The sequence below is a fragment of the Geotrypetes seraphini genome, chromosome 4, assembly GCF_902459505.1.
Source record: "Geotrypetes seraphini chromosome 4, aGeoSer1.1, whole genome shotgun sequence".
Taxonomy (NCBI): Eukaryota; Metazoa; Chordata; class Amphibia; order Gymnophiona; family Dermophiidae; genus Geotrypetes; species Geotrypetes seraphini.
The window spans coordinates 211,652,514-211,679,951 of record NC_047087.1 but is presented as its reverse complement, the minus strand read 5'-3'; the positions used below and the strand labels follow the sequence as shown (position 1 = coordinate 211,679,951).

The 27,438-nt window shown below is 40.5% G+C and overlaps 2 protein-coding genes across 5 annotated transcripts in view; one reads left to right on the top strand and one right to left on the bottom strand.

Moving 5' to 3' along the window:
• Positions 1–20,726, top strand: part of LOC117359028 (synaptotagmin-15) — a 63,429-nt gene extending 42,703 nt beyond the window's left edge. For all 4 annotated transcript variants that reach the window (XM_033941123.1, XM_033941125.1, XM_033941122.1 and 1 more), the window contains exons 7-8: positions 14,486–14,668; positions 19,608–20,726. In XM_033941123.1, coding sequence (XP_033797014.1) covers positions 14,486–14,668; positions 19,608–19,744 — 320 coding nt within the window. In that variant the 3' untranslated portion in view covers positions 19,745–20,726. The remainder of the gene's footprint in view (positions 1–14,485; positions 14,669–19,607) is intronic.
• Positions 19,621–27,438, bottom strand: part of SHLD2 (shieldin complex subunit 2) — a 174,190-nt gene continuing 166,372 nt past the window's right edge. Inside the window, exon 12 of the transcript XR_004539145.1 lies at positions 19,621–19,740. The gene's annotated coding sequence lies outside the window, so the exon portion shown is untranslated. The remainder of the gene's footprint in view (positions 19,741–27,438) is intronic.

Sequence of the window (27,438 nt, the reverse complement as noted above, 5' to 3'; positions counted from 1 at the left end):
GGAGCATTTTCAGAAAACTAAGGTGTCCAAAAAATGGCATAAATAATCACTTGGACATTTTTCTTGGCAAAATGTCCAAGTGCCGATTTTGAAAAACATCTTTCTAGATGTCTTGCGAAGTGTTCTACCTGCTGTGTATCCAAAACTAAAGATGAGTGTGTTGGAGGTGTGTTCTGGGTGAACTTGGGGCAGGCTTAGATTTGGACTTGCAGTGATAATCATTTCTCAAGACATTCTGGAAGGAACTTAGATGTCCAAGGCTAACTTGTTTTAAAAGCATCCAAGTGTCAAAAAGGTACCCAAACTGACCAGATGACCACTGGAAGGATTAAGTAATTACCCCCACACTGCTCCCATGGTCTCTGCCCCCCTCCCATCCCCCCAAATCTGAATGAAACAGTACTTAGTAACATAGTAAATGACAGCAGATAAAGACCTTAATAGTTCACCCAGTCTGCCCAATAGTTATATGCATTACAAATTCATGATTAAATTGTCTTATATTTCTGGGCCATAGACTATAGAAGTCTGCCCAGAATAGTTCTTAGGTTCAAACTGCTGGAGTTGCCATTGAAGCTCACTTCAGCCTATCTAAAGCATCCCAAATTACTGGAATTCCCAAAGCCCTCTCCAGCCCATCCCAAAATGACTAGCCATGTACAGGACATAGATTGTGTAAATCTGCCCGGTCCCAGCCTCATTTCTCATGCACACTCTCTCATAAACCCAAATCACAGCCCTCTCACCTGTTTCAGCTGTAAATGTAATTCAGTAATTTCAAACCTCTACCTTTTTGGTTCTATTATTTTCTTCCTTGATCCTTTAAGTTCTTTCCTCTGTTCTTCTTTTTAGGTTTCCAGTTTTCATTTTTCACAGGCCCTTGGTGCAGTTTTGATCATAAAGATCTTAAGACTCTTAATTCATGATGTCATCAGCAAATGGAACTCACTCTGAATAAAGATAGCTAGTGAGTAGAGCAGTTAAAGACTAGATCCTGGGCTGTTTTTTTCATTGTGTTTGTCAGTGTGAAATTGCGAAAGGATTAAAAAGAAAGATTTGTCTTTTTGGAAATGACACAAAGATCTGCAATGAACTGAAAATTCCTAATGGAGGCAGCTAGAAAGAGGAGCAATCTAAAAAAGCTTGAGGGGTGGGCAAATGTTTGGCAGTTAAGATTTAGTGCAAGTGCAAGACAGTCTAGAATTGTGCATTTGTGTTGCTGAATTTTGAGGGTGTGGTACATGCTGATGTGCACTCATCAAGAGAAAGATCTTGGTATGCTGGTGTTTGATGACCTTAACATAATGAAAGAATGTAATAAGGTGGTGGCCAGAGCCAGGAAGAGGCTGATGCATAAGGAGAAAAGTATAATATCAGAAAAAAGGAAGCAATAATTCTGTACAGGTCTCTCTTGTAATACAGTGTTCAGTTGTAGAGGCCTTTATCTCAGATAGGATAAAGAAGAGTTCAGAAAAAGGCAACCAAAATGTTGTAGGAGCAGCACCAAGAGTCATAGGAAATAAGACACAATCTGCCTGGCCGGTTAAATTGCACTAAGCCAGCTAAGTGCTAATATTCAGCACAAGTTGGCTGCTGAATATTATTGTTTAGTGGTTAGCAGATAGCCAGCTATCCACAAAATTTAAACCACTAACTGGCCATTTATAGCAGCCAAATTGAGCTCCTTTGGTCTAACTATCAGCCCCAATGACTCTATCTATTCTATAGAGGAGAGCAGAGATGAAGGGATAGTATAGAGATATTTAAATACCTGAAGGGTTGTAAAGCACAAGAGGAAAATCTTTTTCAACAGAAAGGAAGTTGTAGAACTAGGTCATGATGTAAAATGCCTAGGGGAAAGCCTCAAGAAATATCCATAGAAAAGATGGTGGAGGAAGTGGTAGAAAAAAATGGTAATAGAATTCATAAAAGAGGTAGGATAAATACAGATGATTCATAGTGACTAAAGGATGATTTTAACCCTCAGAGTCTATGGCCCAGAAATATAAGACAATTTAATCATGAATTTGTAATGCATATAACTATTGGGTAGTTGAATCCAAATAGCAATTATATAGGATAGTTGCTTCAGGACTCCAAGAAAGCATGAGGAGATCAATGATGTGATGGATTTTTGGTCATGATTAAGACAAATTTTAGAAGAATGTTGATAAGCTGGGAAACATTATGGTCCAAGATGAGACATTTTTATTTGTATTTGCCATCATTTAGTAAATTATATCATCAATTCAGAAAAGAAAGAGTAGGAAGCATATACTGAAGTGTGTCTGACTCTGGAACAGAACAAGTTTAGAACTGACCTGACTGCAGGGGGCAAAATGAAGAGCTAGTATTTCTTTAGGTATTGCTTCTCTTTCTTTGTTACCGCATCAGCAGTGAAAAAATAGTCACTGCTGCAGAAGGACTGAATGGCCCTTTAATTGGATACCATGCTCTGATCTGGATGCATTAAATAGTACAGAAGCATTCAAAAAGGAAGGAAGAAAGGAAAAGATGTTATTAATTTTCTCAAGGGATAAATGAATTTCATTTCAAGAAATTAAACCAGTGTACCACAGTTTCCTCTCACATCACTCTCCTGTAGACTGTCTGACCATTCTCTAAAGGGAGGATTGAAGTCCATAAAGCAGTAGCAGCCCATACAATTGGAATATTTGTTTCATTCAACAGAAATTGTCCCCAAGAGTGTAATAATGCTATGTTTAAAGAGAGAAAATTCCACCCACTCCCTAACAGAAAAGCATTTTTTTTTCTCTACTGTTTCTCTTTCCCTTCTACTGTATGAGAGGCTCTTAATAACTGTTATTTTACAGAGGGGAAGAAAATTACATGTTTCTTTCAATATTCAAACTTTTTTTGTGAGCAATGGGCATATCTAGAAACTGGATTTTACCTAGCAAATACAGGTCCCTCTTTTATCAAGCTGCAGTAGAGCAGTGAGGTAAATGCTCCGATGCTCATAGGGACTGAATGACCGTCAAAGCATTTACCTCATTGGCCAGCACTGTAACACTCTACTGTGACTTCATAAAAGAGGGCCACAGCTTTTGATTTTCTGCACCACATGTGCATCACTCCACATTTCTTTGCATTAAATTTTAACTGCCAGACCAGGTGTCCACTTTGTTGCAAATCTTCATGTCTGCAAAAAGGCAAACTTTCCCTTTTAACCCTTCAGCAATGTCACTTACAAAAATATTTAATTAGAATCAGCCCCTATACCAATTCTTGAGGCATTCTACTACTCATCTTTCTTTCCTCTGAGTGAATTCCATTCATTACCATTATGTCATTTGTCAGTCAGTGAGTTTCTAATTCAGCTCACCACGTTGGATCATAACTTCAGCCCATTCAATTTGTTCACAAACCTCCTAAGACCGTGAATTCAAAGTTGGCAGTTCGTGGTCCCGGTCATTCGCGAATGACCAGGCAGGAGAGGGCAGCTAGAGAGCAGGAGAGGGCAGCCGGAGCGCAAGTGAGTTAAGGAAATCACTCGCTGTATGCTCCGACCGCCTCTTCCTGTACTAAAGTCAGGCCTTACCAATCAGTAGTTGTGTGTCAAAGCAGCTCTTGATTGGTGAGGCCTGACTTTAGTACAGGAAGAGGCAATTGGAGCATTCAGCAAGTGATTCCCTTCACTCGCTGGCGCTCCGGCTGCCCTCTCCTGTCTCCCCTGCCTTAAAACCGTATTTGCGGTTTTTTGAAATTCGTGGGGATTCCTGGAATGGAACCCCCATGAATTTCAGGGGAATACAGTATAGGGCATGCCAGTGCTCTGGTCACCCAGTTGAAGAAATCAATCAGATATTTTTTTTTTACATCATTTTCCTTTTGTAAATCCATGTTGCCTTGGATCTTGTAAACCATTGCACTGAATGATGAAATAGATATAATAGGCATCTCGGAGACCTGGTGAAAGTTGACAATCAATGGGACACTGTGTTACCTGGGAACAAATTATATTGCAAGGATAAAGTAGATCAAATTGGAGGGGGGGGGGGTTGTGCTATATGTTAAAGAGGGAATTGAATTAAAAAAATATATATATATATTTTGCATGACATAGAATCAGCAGTGTGGAATCTTTATAGATAGAAATTCCATGTGTGAAGGGAAGGAATATAAAGAGAGGGTTACACTACTGTCCCCTGGGACAAAATGAGCAGACAGATGAAGAAATGTTTTCAGAGATAAGGAAAACGAGAAATGGGCAACAATATAATAATGGGTGATTTCAATTACTATATAAAGAAAAAAACATGAGGGGCATATATACCGATCTAACCAGTCCTAATAAACCACTGTGGTGTCTTAAGAGTTCTCAAAATAACAATACTGTAAGACCTCTGAGGAGCACCAAACAAACTTTAGAAAAGAACTTGAAAAAACTTTGGAGAAAAAAAGACCTTAGTTAAAGGGCTTCCTGGGTCTTAAAAAAAAACTCCAAAGAAGGTGCTACTAACTCGGTTTCCCAGTATGTGCTCTGAAAGTCTCCATTACATACACCCTCAGAGTCAAGTCCAAGAAGACCGTTGAAATCCATAAAGTGCTGTTAGTCATAAGGACAAAAAAACACATCAGCACTACAATTGTAAAAAATGGAAGGGGGAACTTAGCTTCTGAAAGGAATCCAGCGATGTCCAATTCTATGCTGGTTAGATCCAAATCCAAGCTACAGGCATCCCTTCCAAGTCACCCAACAGGGAATCCTTGTTTCGCTGTTCAAAGCTGTGTCAGGGGTTTACCAACAAGACAGCGCTGCTGCAAGTACTCTCGCTCAGACTATCCGTTAATATGGCGCCGTGGCTCACAGACGCCCAGACAAGATTTAAACTAACTCATAGCCCAGGTTATGCTGATGACGCACTGCCGGGGGAGGAGTTCAATAGAAAGAAGAACACTCCACTCTATTATTCAAGCCTCTAGGGCATACAGTATCATGATTCAAGCGTACTGAAATGCATAGTATTAGAACAATGTAAAGCAGCTACGAGAAGAGGCAACTGGCAACGTTTTCTCTGACAGAGAGAACAACGGTGGATATACCGCTTGGATACTGTATGCCCTAGAGGCTCGAATAATAATGAACTCCTCCCCTGGCAGTGTGTTATCAGAATGGTCTGGGCTATGAATTAGTTTAAAACTTGTCTTGGATAATCTGAATGATCTTCCACTTCAGGTAATTAAGGCAAGCAATGTGCTCGATTTTAAGAAAAAATGGGATAAGCATGTGGGTTCACTTCATGGAAGTGCTTAGGGGGGAGGGTCCTTAGAGTGGGCAGACTTGTTGGGCAAGTTGCCCTTTTCTGCCATCATATTCTATGTTTCTATGAGAGTGTATGTTTTTGAAGTATTTCTATGATTGATGTAAATGCAATTTTGAAGTTAATTATATGTATATGTATATTTTAATGCATTGATTTGATTGGAAAATTAATAAAGATTTATTAAAAAAAAATAAAAGGAATGCTAGTACTATGGAGACCCATGACTGGGTCCAAACTCCTCTGTGTGTACCAGACATACTTCCAGGCCTTTGTATACATGGCTAAGGTTGAATGTTTCTTGGATCTTAAAAGCATTCGACAAAGTTCCACATGAAAGGCTTCTCAGGAAACTACAAAGCCACGGAATAGAGGGAGATATACAAAGGTGGATAGGCAAATGGTTGGAAAACAGAAAGCAGAGAGTGGGCATAAATGGAAAGTTCTCAGACTGGGAGAAAGTGACTAGTGGTGTGCCCCAGAGCTCCGTGCTTGGGCCGATCCTATTTAATATTTATATCAATGACCTGGAAGACGGAATATCCAGTGAGATCATTAAGTTTGCAGACGACACAAAGCTATGCCGGGCAATCAGATCGCAGGAGGATAGCGAGGAACTCCAGAGCGACTTGTATCAGTTAGAGAAATGGGCAGATCAATGGCAGATGAAGTTCAACGTGGAGAAATGCAAAGTAATGCATTTAGGTAGTAAGAATAAGGAATACGAGTATAGAATGTCAGGCGCAACTCTGGGTAAGAGCGAACAAGAAAAGGACCTGGGTGTACTGATAGATAGGACCCTGAAGCCGTCGGCACAATGCGCGGCAGCGGCAAAGAAAGCAAACAGAATGTTAGGCATGATAAAGAAAGGAATCACGAGTAGATCGGAGAAAGTCATAATACCGCTTTATAGAGCAATGGTCAGACCACACTTGGAATACTGTGTCCAACATTGGTCTCCCAACCTAAAGAAGGATATAAAACTGTTAGAGAGGGTGCAGAGACGAGCAACGAAGTTAATAAGAGGTATGGAGAACTTGGAATATGAGGAACGACTCAAGAAACTAGGACTGTTCTCCCTTGAGAAGAGAAGGCTGCGAGGGGACATGATCGAGACGTTCAAAATGCTGAAAGGCATCGATAAAATAGAGCAGGAAAATAAATTATTTACATTGTCCAACACGACACGGACAAGAAAACATGGTTTGAAGCTAAGGGGGGACAAGTCCAGGACAAATGTCAGGAAGTTCTGTTTTACGCAGCGAGTGGTAGACGCCTGGAATGCTCTCCCAAAGGAGGTTATCAAGGAATCCACTGTGCTGGGATTCAAAGGCAAATTAGATGCACATCTCCTTATGAGAGGCATAGAGGGATATGGGTGACTAAAACTACATCAGGTGTATACCTGACTGGGCCTCCGCGTGTGCGGATCGCCGGACTTGATGGACCATGGGTCTGATCCGGAGATGGCAGTTCTTATGTTCTTATTAAGGCTGCATGTTAAAGAGCCATGATGTAAGACCAAAGCGGTCCAGATCCTCCAGGACGATTGGGCCCTGCATGAGCAACCTTGGAAGACTTGGAAGTCTGAGGCCTTGGACCTTCTATAGATGGATGAGATCTGCAAAGCATAGATGTCTTGGCCAGTTTGGCACAACTAGAACTACCAGCCCTGGGTGCAATATTATTCTCCTTAGGACCCTGCCTATCATGGACCATGGAGGAAACACGGCCATGGCTGCACCAGAGCATCCAAACCTTCACTTCCTGGTTCGCATCTTCGACTGAAGAATCAAGCCACCTTCTTGTTAGTCACCGACACTATCAAATTGCTTATGGGAGAAACCCCCCCCCCCAAATAAACATGAGCAGAACAGAGACACTCCTACAACTTCACTGTAGAGCATAGGACTGAGGAAATCTTGTACAGCCCAGTGTGAGAGGAGGAAGAGCTGAAGAATATGTACATTAGGCTCTCTACAGACTTCTCAGTAAAGGAAGGGCCAGGCATTGGTGGACAAAATTGAGACGAATCAAGCTAAGCTGGATGAGTGTCAGAAGTTTTCCCAGAATTATTCGTCCTCTGTGAAGGTAAGGGAACCAAATCAGTGAAAATAGAAGACTGGTAAGGAGAACTTGCTCTCTCTGTAGATGTCAAGGAAGCCCACCTCAGAATTTGCCTCTGTGCTCAAAGAACATATGGGAAAAATTAAAGACCACTTCCCTTGCTCTCTTTGCCACATAAAAGGCAGGGTGAATAGTTTTGGCTGAGGAGGGGAAGGAATTTACTCAGGCAAATTCTTTGGAAATTACTCAATGAATGACTTATTAGCAGCCACAAGATCTAGCTAACACGACTGCATCACATGTGACTTCTTGGACTTGCTGCAGTTTAGGGAATAGCATATGACTTGGTCTGAGACTTTCTTTAGGGAGGATATCCGAATAACTAGTTCCAGAAGGTATGAAAAGAGACAGAATGATGTTATCAAGGCATATTACTCCTCATTGTCTTGATATCATGTACTGGTGTGTTCATATAATACCTTCTAGATTGTAAGGCTCAAGGATCGGGACCTACCTTCACTATCTGAAATATGGCTTATCTGGAGCATGGGTTTGGAAATGTGAAAGCACAAAATAAACAGACAGCATATAAATAGTTCTGTATACAAAATGGTAAAAGTGCAGAGGAACCCTACTAAAATGGTGTACGATGTCTTTTTTTTTTTTAAATCTTTATTCATTTTGAAAACTTACAGCAAGCATACAGGAATATATCATTAGTAACAACAATAACACTTGTAATTCTCATATAATTCTAAAAACATAAAAATTATATCCCGTCCCACCCACCTTATTTCAAATATTATAATCAATTATATCATAAATATAATATAAACATATAATTTAGTGAAATTTCCAGAAAAACTCCCCCCACCCCTCCTATGTGTATATATATTCATCCAAGGAAAATGATGTTTACTCATTACAATATAGTTCCAATGGCCCCCAGATCTTTATAAAATTATTATAGTTCCCTTTCTGTATTGCAATTGCTCTTTCCATCTTAAAAATATGGCATACCGAATTCCACCAAAATGTATAATTAAGATTAGTATAATTTTTCCAGTTATTGGTGATATGCTGAATAGCAACCCCAGTCAAGATTAATAATAGTTTGTTATTATGTGCTGATATTTGACTTTTTTTCCTCATAGACATGCCAAATAGAATAGTATCATAGGATAATGCAACATGGTTTTCTAATAGACAATTTATTTGAGTCCAAATTGAATTCCAAAATAATCTTATACAGGGACAATGGTAAATTAAATGATCAAGTGTCCACGCTTCCAGATTAGAGTGCCAGCATTTATTAGACCTAGAGCTATCTAACTTTTGTAAACGAACAGGGGTCCAAAATTCATGGCCATTGAGATGCAGAAATTTGCTGCTTAATCTCAATACTCCAAATGTCTCTAAGACCGTTTTTTGTTTTTTATTCATATATCCAGATATTAACTTATACCACAATGCGGCTTGATGTCCCAGGAAGTCCGCTTGAAAGCATAGGAACTCTAAACTATACTGATTATTCAATGTTTTCCATTCAGAGAACCCCACCTGAATAGCCTGCTTCAGCTGCAACCATTTAAAACTTTGTGATTTATTAAGACCAAATCTATGCTGCAGCTGTGAAAATTCAAGCAGTTTACCATCTGAAATAACATCATTCAAAGTTCGAATACCTGCAATAATCCAGTTCTTCCATAGGATTTTAGATCTGCCAATTTGAAATCTTGGAGTTTATCCATAAAGACTGATTCGTTTTCAATCTGTATACTTTGGAGGAAAGGTGGGAGAGGGGATATATGATAGAGAAGTTTAAATATCTACATAATATAAATGTGCATGAGTCAAGTCTCTTTCATTTGAAAGAAAACTCTGCAATGAGAAGGCTTAGGATGAAGTTAAGAGGTACTAGGCTCTGGAGTAATCTGAGGAAATACTTTTTTATGGAAAGGGTGGTGGAACAGTCTCCCGGAAGAGGTGGTGGAAACAGAGACTGTGTCTGAATTCAAGAGGGCCTGGGATAGGCACTTGGGATCTCTCAGAGAGAGAAAGAGATAATGGTTACTGTGGATGGGCAGACTAGATGGGCCATTTGGCTTTTATCTGCCGTCATGTTTCTATGTGAAGACTGATATTCTTGTTGCACTAGAAAGAGATTACTTTAAGACAGTATCAAGAACTGAAGTTCCCAGAGAAACTGTGGAAAAGAAGTTGTTTGCACCCATCTCTCCAGAGGACCAAAGAAGACTGAGGTAGTATGGGAGAAGAGGTGTGGCAGAAGAATAGTAGAAAGTAAATGTACTATCTATTGAACATGATAGGAGGTATATCCAGTTTCCAGCTGATGAGTATATAGAAAAAATTAGAGAAAGGGATTTGTATACCGCCTTTTTGTAGTTTTACAACCACACTCAAAGCAGTTTACATACAGGTACTTCAAAGCATTTTCCCTATCTGTCCTGGTGGACTCACAATCTATCTAATGTACCTGGGGGCAGTAGAGGATTAAGTGACTTATCCAGGGTCACAAGGAGCAGCTCAGAGTTTGAACCCACAATGTAAGGGTGCTGAGGCTGTAGCTCTAACCACTATGCCACACTCTCCTGTGTTTTGTAAAATAGAGACTATGACAAACCATCATGTGCGGAAGTTCCAAAATCCTGAGATATTGAAAGTTTTGTAGATGAGGTGAAGCTATGAAATCGAGTTGTTTACATGCTAAGCACCAGTGAGGAGGGAGATGCGATATTTGTAGGATCATAAGTACAAGTCTTTGTGAACCACATAGAACTTAATGGTATTTGTGGTATACAAGTGAGTTTTATATTATGTTATATGTTACTACTAATCATTTCTAGAGAAGATAGTAGATAGTGTGAGGGATGCTCCTGCCCTTGCAACCTTCTGGTCCAACCTTTTGATCAATGGCATACACGGAGGCAGTTGTAAATGAGACCATCACAAGCTGTTCACTATCTCTGTTCACTGTGATGGTCTCATTTACAACTGCCTCCGTGTATATCACTAGAGGTTGGTTGTTGGGTCTGAGCTTTTCACAAATATATATATTTATTATTTAAGATCACAAATATTTATATTACATGAGGTGATTAGGGAAGTGCAATTTATGAAGATCACCTGAATTTATTTTTCAAAGTATATTGAGTTGTACAATGATATATTACATATAAATGTATATTGATACAAGATCCTCGGTAAGTGTTGCATTAGGATAAAAACTTGTATTAAAAAATCTTACACTTAACTATGGCAAATTTAATCTGTAAACTGTATATTATCTATATACATAAGGAAAAGAGAGACTTGGAGTGCATAAATGAATTCTGCTGCAAGATTGATTGTGGGTGCTTCATGGATGGCCAATATTACACCAATTCTGAAGCAGTTACATTGGTTTCCTGTACAACAGAGAGTTTAATATAAAGTGCTCTCGATTGTACATCCGGTTTTATATCATACAGCCCATGGATGTTTTCAAGATTTGTTGGTGTTGTATTGTTCAAGAAGGGAACTAAGATCAGCACAGGATAGGAGATTGTCATTGATGAAAGAGAGAAATATGATATTTACCAGGGTCTGAAATTCTATGTTTTCAATAGTAGGGGTGAAATTTTTGACCTCATTGATAGGCCAGTTATGATTTTGTAAACCCAGGGATACTTTTAAGAAACTTTAGAAGACACAATTATTTGTCAAATATTTGTAAGTATTTCTGTGATATTTAAAAAAAAAACTCATGAAGATTGATAAGATCTTTTACCAAGGCACCTGCTAAATATTAGCGCGCCTTAGTGAAAGACCCCCTTAGTTATAGGACAACCCATTTATGTGAACAAAATGAGCATGTTCATAGTGGAGGATATAGAAGAGTCTATGGGCTCCTTTTACGAAGGTGCGCTATCGTTTTTAGCGCACGCACCAGATTAGCGCACGCTAGCCAAAAACTACCGACTGCTCAAGAGGAGGCGGTAGCGGCTAGCATTCGCGGCATTTTAGCGCATGCTATTCTTTGCTTTAAGGCCCTAATGCGCCTTCATAAAAGGAGCCATGTGTGTCTATGTTGTATTGTTATTTATTTTGTATGTTGTTTTGTAAACTGCCTAGACGTTAGGTGGTATATAAATTTTTAAATAAATAAATTGGTTTTAGATCCGTAGTGTCAAGTTAGGATAAAAAACTTGTATCAAAAACTTGTACTGTAGCTATGGCAAATTGTTAACTGTATATTATGTATGTAATCTGTTCTGAGCTGCTTTGGGAGAACGGGGTAGAAAATGAATTAAATAAATAAATATACTGCTAAAGTATACAAAATTTCTAAGTGGTTTACAATTAAATTACAATAATAAATATTAAGAACTCCATAAATCACAAAAAGACCTAAAACATTCATTTATTTCCTTCCTTCATTACATTCTCAACACAATTCATTGTATTATGATTTCTATGGATAGCACAAAACAACATGCACACATTTGACTATCAAAAGCAGATCCATTATTTTCCACCTCTGACCTCCCTGGGAACAGGGCTGGCCTAAACATCAGGTAAGACTAGGCCATTACCTGGGGCAGCAACTTCTTTGGGGAAGAGGGTGGGGACAGAAAAAGCAATTACAATTAAAGCAAAACAAGAGATTCTGACAGCCACACAAATGTAAGAGCCATCAGTGCCTACTTTTGCCTGTAAGAAGGATGAGCAGTTTTCAAATAGCCCATTTACCTAAGTGAATGACTTTTGGAAGCTGGGAATTATTTTGTGAGTGTAATATAAACATGAATACAAAGCAAAACTAAATATTTAAAAGCATATTATATTGGGGGTAGGACAGATTAGGGACCTGAATATAAGTCGATCTAAATATAAGACGAGACCCCTATTTCCCCCCAAAAGGAGGAAAAATGGTTGACTTGAATATGACGGGGGCTTAATATTCAAGTGTCATGCCCTGCCAAGATCTGCACCCAGTGTCCTCTCCCTCACACCCTCCCCTGTCAGACTCTGCACCCAGTCCCCTTCCCTCCCTGCCCTGCAAAGCTCTGCTGCACCAAGCCCCCTTCCCTGCAAAGCTCTGCACCCAGCCCCCTTCCTTCCCTGCCCTGTAAAGCTCTGCACCCAGCCCCCTTCCCTACCAGGCTCTGCACCCAGCCCTCTTCCCTCCCTACCAGGCTATGCAGCCAGCCCCCCTCCCTGGCAGGCTCTGCACCCTGTTCCACCTCCTCTTCCACCTCTGGTAGTCCAGTGGTAGGCTGGAACAGGAGAGATCCCCTACTGTCTCCCGGCCCAGCCACTAAAAATAAATTTTTTTTACCCCCCCTACCCTGGTGTACCTTTTCTGTTACCCCTCTTCCCCCTGTGTACCTTTTCAGTTATCCCTGGTGGTCCAGCGGTAAATGGGCAGGACTGTGTTCCTGCCCTGCGCACCTCCTTCTGGGCTCAGGACTTGCGGTGCACAGGCATGCAGAAGCGAGCTTCTGGAGCTCCCACGCAGCCCTGCACCTCTCGCTGAATGGCTGCTGCCAGGTTCCGCAAGTCCCGCGAGAACTGGCTGCAGCCATTCAGTGAAAGGCGTAGGGCTGCACAGGAGCTCCAGAAGCTTGCTCCTGCATGCCTGTGCACCATGAGCCCCAAAGGAGGTGCGCAGGGCAGGAACGTGGTCCTACCCACACACTGCTGGACCACCAGGGATAACTGAAAAGGTACACGGTTGTAGGGGGTAACAGAAAAGGTACACGGGAGTTAAAAAAAAATTTATTTGTAGTGGCTGAGCCGAGAGGGATCCCTCCTGTCCAGGCCTATAGGAAGCCTACATCAAGTCGGGGCGGGGGTTGGATGATGACCCAAATATAGGACGAGATCCCCATTTTTGGCCCCAAAATCTCATCCTATATTAGAGTACATACGGTAATTGGGTAGAAGTGGGTTAAGGGTGAAGGTTCGCTTAGGCTACACAATACCCTTGGACAGGTCCTGCCTGGGAATGTCTCCTTTTAAATCCAGTTAAAGTACAGCTGCCATGAAAACTGGCACAAGCTTTTAGCCTTGCTGAGGGGACAATTTTCACCTGATAATGGAGAAGACTAATGGTCTAATGGTGCAGTGATCTAAGAGCAAGAGAAATCTGATTCCAATTCCCACTGCAGCTCAGTGTGACTCTAGGCAAGTCACTTAACCCTCAATTACCTTAGGTCAGGGGTGTCAAAGTCCCTCTTCAAGGGCCACAATCCAGTCAGGTTTTCAGGATTTCCCAAATGAATATGCATGAGGGGAAAAAATCTCAAATTTCATCCTAAAATAACAAGCTTCTATTGATAATGATGGGGGTGGCAATTCAGCAAATTACTAGTAATTGGAAAAATTATACCAATCTTAATTATTCATTTTGGTGGAATTCACTTTGTCATATTTTTAAAGTGGAAAGAGCAATTGCTATACAGAAAAGTAACTATAATAACTTCATAAAGATCTGGGGGCCATTAGAAAATTATTGTAATGAATGAACACTGTTTTCCTTTTTGATTGTTACATCTATTTAGTTGGGGGGAGGAGGGAAAATTGGATGCTTAAGATTTTAAAATAATGATTTGATTTGGGTTTATTATGGTTATATTCTTTAAAAGACTGGTGGGTGGGTGGGTGGGAGGGGTTATAATTTTTACATTAAGGGATTATATATATAAGAATATCAAGTGTTGTATATCTTATTTGTATTGTATTGTTATAATGTTTATCACTTGTTTGTCAGTTTTAAAATGAATAAAGAATTATAAATAAAAAAAAGGATTAAGCAGCAATTAAAAAACAAAAGCATACAATGAAAGCAGTGCATGCAAATAGATCTCCTGCATATTCATTGGGGGAAATCCTGAAAACCCGACTGGATTGCAGCCCTCGAGGAGGGACTTTGACACCCCTGCCTTAGGTACAAAATAAATACCTGTATTTAATATGCAAACCAAAGAAAGACAGTATATTAAATACCATCCGTTACCTGGGTAAATCACTTTAAAGTATCCTTATGATGGTTTGCTCTGGCTGTGCTTTTGTGGCAGGCTTAAAGCTTTTTAACATCTTTACATTTTCTGGAAATTTCCCAATTACAGGTTCTGTGTATGTCAAGGTGTCCCTGATGAACCACAATAAATTTATCAAGTGCAAAAAGACAGCAGCTGTTCTGGGAACCATCAACCCAGTGTACAATGAAACCTTCAGCTTCAAAGTGGACCAAGCTGAGCTGGATACTGCAAGTCTCAGTCTTTCGCTGCTCCAAAATATGGAAGGAGACAGTAAGAAGCAGGGCTTATGTTCAGCATTTATCAAAGTATCAAAGAAGACCATTAAGAGCAAGGCTTATTTCAGATATTTACTAGGGCATCTAATTAACTCTGGGGAAGACTCACAGTAGTAGTAATCATTAGCAGAGGTACTAGGAATGTGTAGATGGAATACAATTAATGAGTCTGCCCTTTTCACACTTCCCCACAGTCTTCTGACTTCAACGCTGCATTTATTTACTTTCAAGAAAATATTGTATTTCCTTTCATACTTTATTTTAGACTGTAAACTGCCATGTTTGTGCTACAGAAGAGTAGTATAGAAAGAATCAAACAATAAGATACTAGGAACCTTAATCCCCTTCCTGTCTTCTCATGTGTCTTCTCCTAGAGAATATATTTGAATTTATGGAAAGGCATCATCTCCCCTACTTTCCCTAACCAGCCTGTCACAGAGGGGCCCGACTCTTGCTTCCATCTCCAAGCAATCACTATTCAGGCTGCTAATAGCAGCTGTCTGATTAGCTGAGGATGTCACAGACAGACTCACAAATTGAAGTCTTAGTCCTTAACAGACACCTCAGTGAGCTCATTTTCACGTCCCTCATCAGTAATTCTCTTGATATGTGCCAGGATGGTTTGCCAGAACTCCTACATCTTAATACATTTCCACCACATGCTAAAGAATAAGTCTATATATCACACTTCCAATATAATGGGTCACCTTTCCCTCCCAACTTAAAAAGGATTAAAGGGGTGGAATACTGTCTGTAGACAATTTAAAACTGTCTCTGCTTCCATGCCATGAGAATGGAACATTTAAGCATGTTCATATGAATCTGATGCCAAACATTCTCCCCTCAGTGTGTGTCCCATCTACTGATCCAAATTACCCACATCTGCGTTTGCACCTGCTTTTTATCCTCAACTAAGCAATTCTACATTTTCAATGTTAATTGTTTCCAGCCCTCCCTTTAAAATTTTCTCCAATTGAGAGAAAGATTTTGTAATATCCTTCAAATTCTCTAGAAGCATAATAAAATGCCCGAGTTGAAAGTATTGGGGGGAAAAAAAGTACCGGTATTCTTCCTTCCAATTTAATTTTCAGGTCTTGCATAGAGAGCCAAAGTGTTTCTAGCCAAAAATCCAGACCTGAAAAGGGAAGAAAATCTTCCAACTTGGATACTCAAGATTCCTCTGAGAAACCCACCCCTCACCAGTAACCTCCAAACCTTTTGTTAATAATAATAATCTTTATTCTTGTATACCGCCCAACCATTTTGTGGCGATTCCGGACGGTTCACATCAAAGAAGGACTGTACAGTGAAATATCAGTGAAATATACATATAGGCAAAGATACAACAATCAAGTTATAAACTTATCAAACAGATAAGTTTTTAACAATATCCTAAAAGCATAATATGATGTGCTTGTGGAATCATAGTACTTAACCAGGAATTCATTTTCCTAACTGAAATGTAAAAGTCTTGTCCAGAAATCTCTACCCATTCAAGAAACAAATATGAGAAAGCTACTTTTCTTTCCAGCACCACTGAATAGACCTCCTCTGGTTTGACATAATGATATTTCATAGCCCCAAAAACCTCTACTCTGTAGTACTCGTAGTATCTCATATAAGGGTAAGCAGTATCTCCATTATCCTTCAGTTCTGAGAGGGCACTCCAACCTTCCTGGGTTCTTTTCCTTTCCCACACAAAGCTCTTAAACATTACTTTGAATTGCTGAAAAAAATTCCACAGCACTGAAATGGGCAGTTGCATGAACAAAAAAATAATTTATGTAGAATATTCATTTTCCGGGTTGCTAATCTACTTATCCAACTTAAGAGTTAGTTTACTCCATCCCTCCAGCTCCTGCTTAATCATCAGGGTCATAGGTTTATAATTGGATCTACTAGCTTGTTAGGGTCTTCCAATATATTGACCACTGGATACCTTACAGATTTGCTCACCCATCTGAAGGGGAAATCTTTTGATACTTCTATCCACCCCCCCCCCTTTTTTTTTCCATTTCCTCTGTCTTTTCTAGGTTTACTTTAAATCCTGAGTACATAGAAAACTCATCCATTTCCTCCAGGAGACTAGAGATAGAAAATCTCAGGTTCTCCAGGAACAGAATAATTCCATAATAATAATAATAAAAAGAAACACATTCTGAGGGTCATTTTATAAGGGGTATTAAAGTTAGGGTTACCATATGGCTTCAGAAAAAAGAGGACAGATTGAAACATCTGGGTTTTACTTCCATTGAAAGCAATGGAAGAAAGCCCAGGTGTCTCAATCCATCCTCCTTTTTCTGGAGCCATATGGTAACTCTAGTTAAAGTATCACCCAGTTTGGTGGAATTTTAGTCATTTATGCCTGTAAATGGCCTCTTACAAAATGTTTACCTGGACCAAAAGTACACCCTTTGAAATGATACGTATTTTGCCAAGTTTCAAATTTATTTATATTTTGATATACCGCCTATTAAACAGTTTAGACGGTGTACATACATATGTAAAAGCAAAAACATGGTTGTTTAAGGGCCTCATACATATAAACGTTGGACAAGACTTGGAACAAGAAGTAGGGAGGGGATATTAGTTATAGTAGTTGCCTAATAAAACAAGTTTAATGGTATTGTACAATTCAATTGGTGTTGATTTTATACCGATAGGGAGCGTAAGGGTTTTGTGGTCGTTAGTAGGGAAGAGAAGTGCCTTGGTTTTAGTAATGTTGAGAGAGAGCATATTTTCTGTAAGCCATTGATTTATTTTGTCTAGTTTGTTAGAAATGTCCTGTATATCTCTAGCTAGATTGGGTTGTATTGGATGAATGAGTTGTATATCGTCTGCGTATACCGTGAAACCAATAGATTGGGCTAGGGTTAGAAGTGGTGCTAAAAACAGATTGAACAGAATGGGCGACAGTATTGACTCTTGTGGAACTCCAAAGCCTTGCAAATAGGTAGCTGAGATAGAATTTCCATAATTTACCTGATAGGTACGATCAGAAAAGTAGGAAATAAACCATTCAAAGATTTTACCTGATATTCCTAAAGACTAGCCTTTCTAGAAGAATTGATTGATGGTATCAAAGGCCGCTGTGAGATCCAAGGAAATAAGGCATGCACAGAGATGGAGTTTGGGTAGAACATGCAAGTATGCACATAGATTATAAAAAAATATATATTGTCACCAGCAGGGTCAGGGCAATGGGTCCCGAGCCGCTGGGACACAGAAGTTTTGGCTCCTGTGAGCTGCGGCTAGCAACACAGGGATAAATAAGTCAGAAATTCGCCAAACAGAAAGAAAAAAAAAAATCACACTGCAAAGTCGGTAAATAAGAAAATAAAAAAAACTGGACTGGATTTAATAGTGCAATTTCCAAAAACAAAATGGTTGCTTTACATATCACCTCTACACCAGTCTTCAAAAAATAAAGTAATCAAGGAAACTAAACTTTGTCAGGTAATAGCCATCACTAGGTAAGTCCTTGATTATCAGGTTTAAGTAAACTTAACACAGTTCTAGTGCAGTGTAATATTTCTCAAAAAGAAAAGAGGTTTCAAAACTCCAAGACTAGAAACCTTAAATCTCAGCAAAAATGATTCTTTTTCTTTGTAGCAAGACTTCCAAACAAGAAAGGTTCTCTGTACATTCAAAATATAGTCTCAGCCTAAGTCCACAGTCTTTACCAAAAATACTTCTGTTTCAACCAGTGCAACAGCACTGATTCTTCCAGCCGCAGTAGTGCTGGGGAAGGTGGTGTGCTCCATGTGCTGGAATATTGCCAAGATATGGCCCTCTATCCCTCCACATTTAACGTGGGCAAAACCCCCCACCACCTTCAAACAAACACAGGCAGACTTGCTCAAAAATAGGCCTTAAAACAAAAACTTGTACATTTGTAATCCATAGTTATAGTATTAGGCACTTGCCTTTGGCTAGCAGACTTCCATGGGCTGTGTGCTGGCAAGTACCTCAGTGAAAGACTCCGGTTCAAAATCCAGTTCCATATCTTGGAACTCTTCGCAAGGATTCTCAGGTGCCTCTGCCCCAGCCTCTACCAGCTCCATCTGCTCAGGAACAGCAGAGCTCTCAGCCCTGAGCTTTGCGACTGCTTGCTTTCGCTGCCTGCTTGCTTCTCTCCCTCCAGCCATGCAGACCTGAGGTTTAGGAGCTGGGGACCACGCCCCAAACGCTCAGGTGTGCCGGATATCCTGACTTCCTTTCCCTTCCTAGATGGGGGAAGGGAAATCTGCCTTCTGGCACCAGTACTCCCTCTGCTGGACCCAGGAGTAACTGTAGGCAAAAGGTTACCTTGGGGTTTAAACAGAGCAACTTGGGCACTATCTGCTCCAGCAGTGGGCTTTATATTAGGAACAGCCCTAGCAGGCATACCTTGCATATCACAATATGCATCCTTGACAAATATAGGTGTGGTGTGGACATGTACACATACTTTAGGAATGGAGTAAACTTTCATGCCTGTCACTCAAGTTAATATTTTATGGACACTAGGCATCTACTTCTCTTTATAAAATAGATGCCTCCTTACTAACGCTGGGTTTCACTAAACAGTGCTAGAGGTTTTTAGTGTGGGCCAGTGAGGTAAATGCTCCAACGCTCATAGGAATTCTAAGAGCATTAGCGCATTTACCTCGCTGGCTTACGTTCAAAACCTCTAGCACCGTTTAGTAAAAGGAGCCCTAAATTACCCTTCAAGTGACTAACTTTGAAGATCCTTTTATTGAGTCGATGTAAAGTCTATTATAAATAAAGATACAAATGTCCAGGTGTAGATCAGTACAGATGTAATAACCTGCATTTTATTTGCTTACATTTATTGCTGTATAGTTAAGTGAACTAGAACACAAATTATGCTGTTTACAAGACTCTAGGTCAACGTACTTTGTGTGGTGTTTTTTTTTTCTTCTTCCATTTAGAGAACCATCTGTTGGGTCGTGTAGTTGTTGGGCCCTTCATGTACACTCGGGGCAGAGAACTGGAACACTGGAATGAAATGCTGAACAAACCCAAGGAGCTGGTAAAACGATGGCATGCACTCAGCAGCAGCATCTGAGGATATAAGATATATGGAAACTGTCATGCTCGTTAATGTCAGGAAAGCATTAACAGTGATCTGCAGATTGAAGTTTATAATCTAATCTCTGGAAGCCTATACGAAGGAATGATATGGGCTTATTTTTTTCTAGGCCCAAATTATTTTTCCAGAAGCTATTTATTGGATTTAGACCTACCATTATTAGTCTAAATTAAAACAGTTTTACAGTTGCTGACCAGGCTGACTTGGATTGTCAGTCTGGGCCTTTGGTCACTTCAAAAATAATTATCATTATGAAATCCACAAAGGCAACAAGTGTCTCTGCCGAACTCATGTTTGATTTGTATATCTTGAACAATTTATTCTATTGTTGGAAGTAACTTAAAAGATTTTGAGGGGCATATTCAATATGATGTCTAAATCTGACTTTAGACGTTTTGCAGATAACATAAAAAAATTTCAGTAGGGAAAATGACCATTTCCAAAACAGAAAAATGTTTCTCTTTTTGTTTCGAAAACAGCCATTTCCTAGATTTATTTGTCCTCAGTATATCTGTCTTTTTGAAACATTAAAAAAAAATTCTAAATGAAAAGCACACAAGAACCAGCCATTGGCCAGCATTCTTAGTAGACTGGGGCTACACAGGCATCCCAGAAGAAAATTGGGGCACAGCAGTGGACTTCACATAAAAGGCCACAGATATACATCTCACTATAACCTCCTTACTTTGTATGGTGAGCCCTCCAAAACTCACCCACCCCAATAGCCCTTATGCTTGAAGATGCCACCTATATGTCAGTAAACAGGTGGGTTTTGAAAGGCTCACATTTCTATCACAAGTGTATTAGAGTGGGATATGGGCCTGGGTCCCCTTCTTTGCAGTCAACTGCACCAACCACTAGGCTACTCCAGAGATCTGCTTGCTGCTCTAATAGGGCAGGCCATAATATCTGAAGCTGACATACATGCTAATATGTACTGTTTCACTTACATTTTTGGAGGTGGGTGGGAAGGATTCATAGACATCTGGGGGAGTAAGATGGGGGGGGGGGGTTGCCCATGCCTTCAGTAGTCATCTGGTCAGTTTGGCCCTTATTCATTACTGAAACATGTCTAGCCTCAAACGTCTAAGTTTTGCCCTGCACATTTTCTGCAATGTTCAATTATTACAAAAAAATGTCTGCATCATAAGTCCACCCTAATTCTGCCCAAAACATGCCCCTAATGTAATGTAATGTAATTTATTTCTTATATACCGCTAAACTCCGTTAGGATTCTAAGCGGTTTACAGAAAAATAGACAATAGGGTGCATTAAAATTATAAGTAAAATAGGTACTTAGAAATTCCCTTACTGTCCCGAAGGCTCACAATCTAACTAAAGTACCAGGAAAAATGACAATTAGAAGAGTAATAAAGAAAGAAAATAGAGATAGAGGAGAAAAATAAGAAAATAAACATACTAATAAGATTACAATGATCTAAAGGAATTTGAAAGGTTAAAAAGAGGGGAGATAAGAATAGATGCCTAACTTGCCCCCTTGAGCTTTAGAGCACTGCAGACATAAAGCATAGAAAACCATCTAAATAATGTGTTTCAAAAATGGCAATTTGGACATTTTAACAAATAAAGGGCCTGATTCTCAAAAAGTGGTAGGAGGCAGTGGTAGGTGCCCTATTGTCATCTAACGGACCAATTAGGATACACATCTTATAAAAAATCTATGCGATGAATGACGCCTACAATGTAGGCATTGTTCAAGCATGTTTATACATGTTCATATGAATCTGATGCCAAAAGTTCTCCCCTCAATGTGTGCCCCATCTAGGCACACCTATAGACGCCTTAAGGCCAGTGTAGGCGTGGCTTATGCTGAAAGTGGCCTAGGCATCCATAGGCATGAGTCAGATGCCTTAAATGTAGGCCTGTAAAACGCTGGCCTACATTTAAGGTCTGTACAAAAAATAGATGTGATTCTGGACAAGGACACATGGTAGGTGCCCATTTTTCAAGTGCCTACCACAGCAGGCGCCGTTTCCAGAATCAGGCCCAAAATGTCCAAATGCCAAGTTATGCTGTTTTTTGGATGTTTTTCTCTTTTGAAAAATGATCCTCATTATGTTCTATTATTTATGAACCTACCTTTAGTGGGGGATAAAATTCAAAGAATCGCAATTGAGCAGCAGACAAGAAACAAAATTGCAAAAATACATATATTGATATTTTCAGATTGTTCACAAAAATGTCACCGACAATTTTGTTCATCTTGTTCACTGTTCAGTTATAACTATTTAAATTTCTTCCAGAAATTTAGATAAAATCCTACATACACTCTTTGTACTGACACTACAGTATATGGGCCTATATTAAATGTGAACCGGTTCAAATCATTTTCACAGCTGTTACTTGGCCACATATGTGCACTTTTAAAAGAAAATACTATTACTGGCAGGTTGATTCATGCATCCATCGTTCTTTCAGTGAAGAAATCATGTTTGAATGTTTTTCCTGCATCTACCCTCTTGATACTGTGACCTCTTGTTCCATAGCTTCTGTCTTCTGAAAACTGTTTAGTCTGGCTAAAATAGCCTTAAACTTCAACATGTGGTCACATATCAACTACATAAACTCTTTGGGGCAGATTCTGTAAAGGATGTCTAACTTTAGGCGTCCACAGTATGGACGTACACCACCGACTTAGGCATCCAAATAAAGTGTTTAATAAGCCCAATTAACAACTTTAACAAGCAATAATTGAAAGTTAGACGTCCAAAGGCTGGACTCGATTCACAAAATAGGCATCCACAATTCTGTGGACACCCATCAGAAAAATTTGCGCTTAACAGGCTAGGTGTGGGCATGGTATATGTGTGGCTTCGATATAGACATCCATTTACAGAATTGTATGCTGTCTACCTAACACCTAAAATGTAAAGTAAAGCACATGAAAAAAATATATATATTGCATACTAAACCTTCTAGTATTTAGGGTAAAGAGGACTCCTATTTGATAATAATAGAAAAAGATGTTTAATAATGCATTACTTAAGCAAAACACATGATCTATCTATCTATCTATCTACTATAATAAAACGCTAAGCGCGCATGCACACTCCTACCTGCGTGTTTCGTATGTCCGTGGCAGTCAGGAGTGTGCATGCGTGCTTACAACGGCCCCACACAGTACTCTGAGCGAAATGCCCTAGCAGCTGAACCCAAAGTGAATCACAGCCTTACACAGTACTCCCGCGCTTACAACAGCCTCACAAAGTACTCCAACGAACCCAACCGACCCCCCCACCGCGGTCTGACCCTCCCATCCGACCCTCCCTTCCCGCGGTCTGGCGGCTCCTGTAGTCCCTTGCCGCACTCCCCCCCTTCCCTTCCCGCGGTCCCGACAAACCTCTCGACTCCAGCAGCGGACGCAGCACTCTAAACATGCTGCTTCGCAGCCTTCTACTGCCCTGATTTGCTCTGCCGCATCTCTGATGATGTCATCAGGGACGTGCCAGAGTAAATCAGGGCAGTAGAAGGCCACGAAGCAGTGTGTTTAGAGTGCTGCACCACTGCTGGAGTCAGGAGGTTTGTCGGGACTGCTGGAAGTGAAAGGGGGGTAGAGGAAAATGTTGCTGCCGCTGCTGCAGAGTAATGTGGAGGGGAAGTGAAATTCCGCTGCTGTTGCTGCACAGGGAAGTGGTGTGGGGGGAGGGAAATGGACAGGGAGGAAATGCTGCTGCGGCTGCTGTTCTAAAGGGAAGTGGGGGGGAGGGAAATGCTGTTGCTGCTGCATAGGGAAGTGGGGTGGGGGAGGGAAATGCTGCTGCACAGGGAAATGGAAGGGGAGTGAATGCTGCAGCTGGGGCTGCTGTACATGGAAGTGGGGGAGAGGGAAATTCTGCTGCTGCACAGGGAAGTGGGGTGGAGGGAGGGAAATGCTGCTGCAGTTGGTGCACAGAAAAGTGGGGGGGAGGGAAATGCTGCTGCTGCAGAAGACATATGGCCTTGGGGAAAGACAAAGGGGACCTGAAGGGAAAAGATGGCAAAAGGGGTGAAACAGGGTCAGAGAGAGATGGTAGAGGGTGTGAGAGAGGGAAAGGGGGTGATGAGGGTCTAAAGGGTACAGAGGACTAAGGAAATGGTGAAAGGTGATGTGGTGGGACTGGGATCAGTTGGAGGCGATCCAGCCAATGGTACAGGCGGGGCATGGGTGGCTTCAGGGCATAGGTGGGGCTATTCTAGACCCATTACTGTAACAAATGTAATGGGTTTAAACACTAGTATATATATATATATATATATATATATATATATATATATATATATAGTCAAACCTCGGTTTACGAGTGTATTGGTTTGCGAGTGTTTTGCAAGACGAGCAAAACATTCGCAAAATCAGCGCCTTGGAAACCGAGCTTGACTCAATTTACGAGGGACCCCCCCGCGATCCAGCATCCCCCCTGGCTCACGTCGCCCCTCCCCCCGTGATCCTACATCCCCCGCCGAGCACCCAAATAACATCCCTTACCCCGATTTGGCACCGGCACCAGCACCAACGCACAGGACATGCCGGTGCCCGAAGATCCTCCCTCTTGGCTGGGCTGGGCCTTGAGCATTTACGCATGCTCAAGGCCTTCTGGCTTCGCTCTCTCCAAGATTCTCAGCTATTGGGGTGTAGGGTGTCCTAATTTATTCCTCAGTTAGAATACACATTTTTGTGGATATCTTTTGTTTCATGAGTAAATCAAGGAAAAGTTTTGTTGTTTACTTGCAATTACATTACTTTCTTTTCCAGAGATAAATTAAAAAAATATTTGACATCGATATGTGAACATTTCTTAAGAAAGAACTGAATATTTCATGGGGTGTCCCAATTTATTCACATGACTATATATATTTTCATGAACTTTGAGGAACATAGAGGCCAAAAGAGGAATTGGACAAGTGTTAAAGGTACATGTTTGATATTTATCCTAGAGAAATGACTGCTTGTAAATCAAGATGATATAAGCTTGGCTTTGAAATTGACATGCAGTTTAATATCTGACTGTGTGTGGTGCAGTGGTTATAGCTATAGCCTTAGCACCCTGATGCTGTTGGTTCAAATCCTTCACTGCTCCTTGTGACCCTGGGCAATCGGAACAGAAGAGAAATATGATAAAGGAATTAAATGTAAATACCATATAAAAAATTGGGTCCCGAACATTCCCGCAAATACTCCACATTCAAACTTGTACCTCCAACGAACTTTCCTGCCTTCCATGTTCTCAATCAGGTCAGCCAAACAAACTTTCCCACCAAAAATTCAAATTTCTCAACCCACAGACTGCCCTGTTCTCAATCAGTTCCATGAATCCACTATATAAAAAGACACACTGCAGACCTCACAGCATACCCTGAAGAAAGCCACAGCATGATGGCTGAAATGTCAGTTCTTTCTACACAGATGTGGCAAGACCCGGAAACCTAATACAATCATGACGCCAGCCTTGGAAGTCTAAGACAACACGATATATGTGGTATATAAACAATTAAAATATAATAGTGGTGCCAGCATTTTACTGCATACAATTTTAATGTTAAAAAACAGCATAAAATCGCCATTATAATGACATGATAACGTTATAGACGTTATTAGGACGTCTATGCAACACCTAAAAGGCGATTCTGCAAAGGTCTAACAATATAGACATGCTTAGATTCGCTCCGTGCCACTGAGTGCAATTCTCTATAGAGCATCTATGCATTATAGAATCGTGCTCAGCATTCTACTCCTAGACGTCTAAACGACACCTAATTTTTAGACTTCCTTTACAGAATCTGCCCCTTTGTATTGGCATCTATGATTTTCATGTGTAGACACAAATTGGGAGTTAATAGTGGACTAATATAGGACTGCTATTTATGTGGTCCAGTTTGCCCATTAAACTTAACTGGTCAGCTCTGAATATTCATGACATAGCCAGGTATGGGGAAATTCTATATGAGGTGCCTAACTTACCCCCCCCCCATTTACAAAACTGTGAAAGCGGTTTTTACACAGGCCAGCATGCTGAATGCTCTGCGCTGTTCCCGACACTCAGAGTTTCTATGAGCATCGGTAGCAGTGGACTATTCAGTGAGCCAGCCTGTGCTAAAAACAGATTCCGTGGTTTTGTAAATGGGTGTGTGTGTGTGTTAATTAGTAAATTGGCTTCAATAAAGAGCTTTAATAAATTCATAATTAAAAAAAAAAAAAAAAATCAAAATTGGGAGATAGACACCTAAACTACTAAACTAAACTAAACCTTAGGTTTGTATACCGCATCATCTCCACATTCGTAGATCTCTGCACGGTTTACAGGAGATGGGATAGAAAGGAACTAACAACTAACTAACTGAGATCTGGAATAACCTCACCTCCCCACTCCGAACCTCAAGCTTCCTCCAACTCTTCCGCAAACACCTAAAAACCTGGCTATTCTCAAAACTGTAACACTTCCCCCCTCTTAGGCCTCTCACCTTCCCCTTTACACCTAACTCTTTAATCTCTCCACTGTAGTTCCTCTCTCATCCTTCTTCCTGTAAACCGTGCCGAGCTCCGCATTCGTGGAGATGGTGCGGTATATAAACCCAAGGTTTAGTTTAGTTTTAGTTTAGTTTAGAAAGGTTAGAGGTCCAAGTATGAAGGGTTTTTAGAGGGCTTAGAGTGCCAGAGATGGAATAGGTATCAGATTTTTGAGAATAGCCAGGTCTTCAGATGTTTGCGGAAAAGTTGGAGAGAGCTCAGGTTCCGAAGAGGGGAGGAAAGGTTGTTCCAAAGTTCAGTGATTCTGAAGGGGAGGGAGGTCCCTAGTTTTCTTGTATGGGAAATGCCTCTTAATGAGGGGAAGGATAGTTTAAATTTGTGGGTGGATCTGGTGGTATTAGGGTTAGAGGAGTTCCAAGAAAGAGGGATACAGGGAGGGAGGATGCCGTGTAGGATTTTGAAAGCTAGGCAGGCGCATTTAAAGTGGACCCTGGTGATTATCGGAAGCCAGTGAAGCTTGGACAGAAGTGGAGAAACGTGGTCAAATTTATTTTTTACGAAGATGAGCTTGGCCGCCTATCTTCTTAGGTGTGATTCTACAAAAAAACAGGCACCTTTCCCATAGTGCCTAACACCAAAATAGGTGTGTTTAAGGGTAGAGAAAGATTCAGGCACCACTAGCTGCGATTCTTTAAAGGACTTAAGTGCCTATAATGTAGACCTTTAATACCCTGGCCTACACTGCAGGCACCTAAGCTTTAAGTTAGATGCTGTTAAGTGTGATTCTGTAACGGGCACCTAAGTATGATTGACATGCAATAGGCGTCCATCTTTTAAAGTGCCAATTATAGAATATGGCCCTCAGTGGCTAGCTACTAATCATGAATATTCAGTGATAGTTAGCTATCTTCTGCTGTGTATTAGTGGTTAGCTGACTAAATGCTATTTAATTGGCTAGGAGCTGTTCCTGGCTGGTTAATTAGCGTGGAATATTGGGGGTTAATTCTTTATCAAACTCCTCTCTTACCTTTTCCTCTCCTTTTTTTACAGGTCTTTATTCGCCCTTGCATGGGCAATACATGATTATGTCAGACAATTAGTTATCTATTGAATGTTGTGGGGAATAAATATTTTCAACATTTTCCATGTGATCTTTTTCTGCACCACTTTATAGGTTTCTGCCACCTTGTGGCTTACTGAATTCACA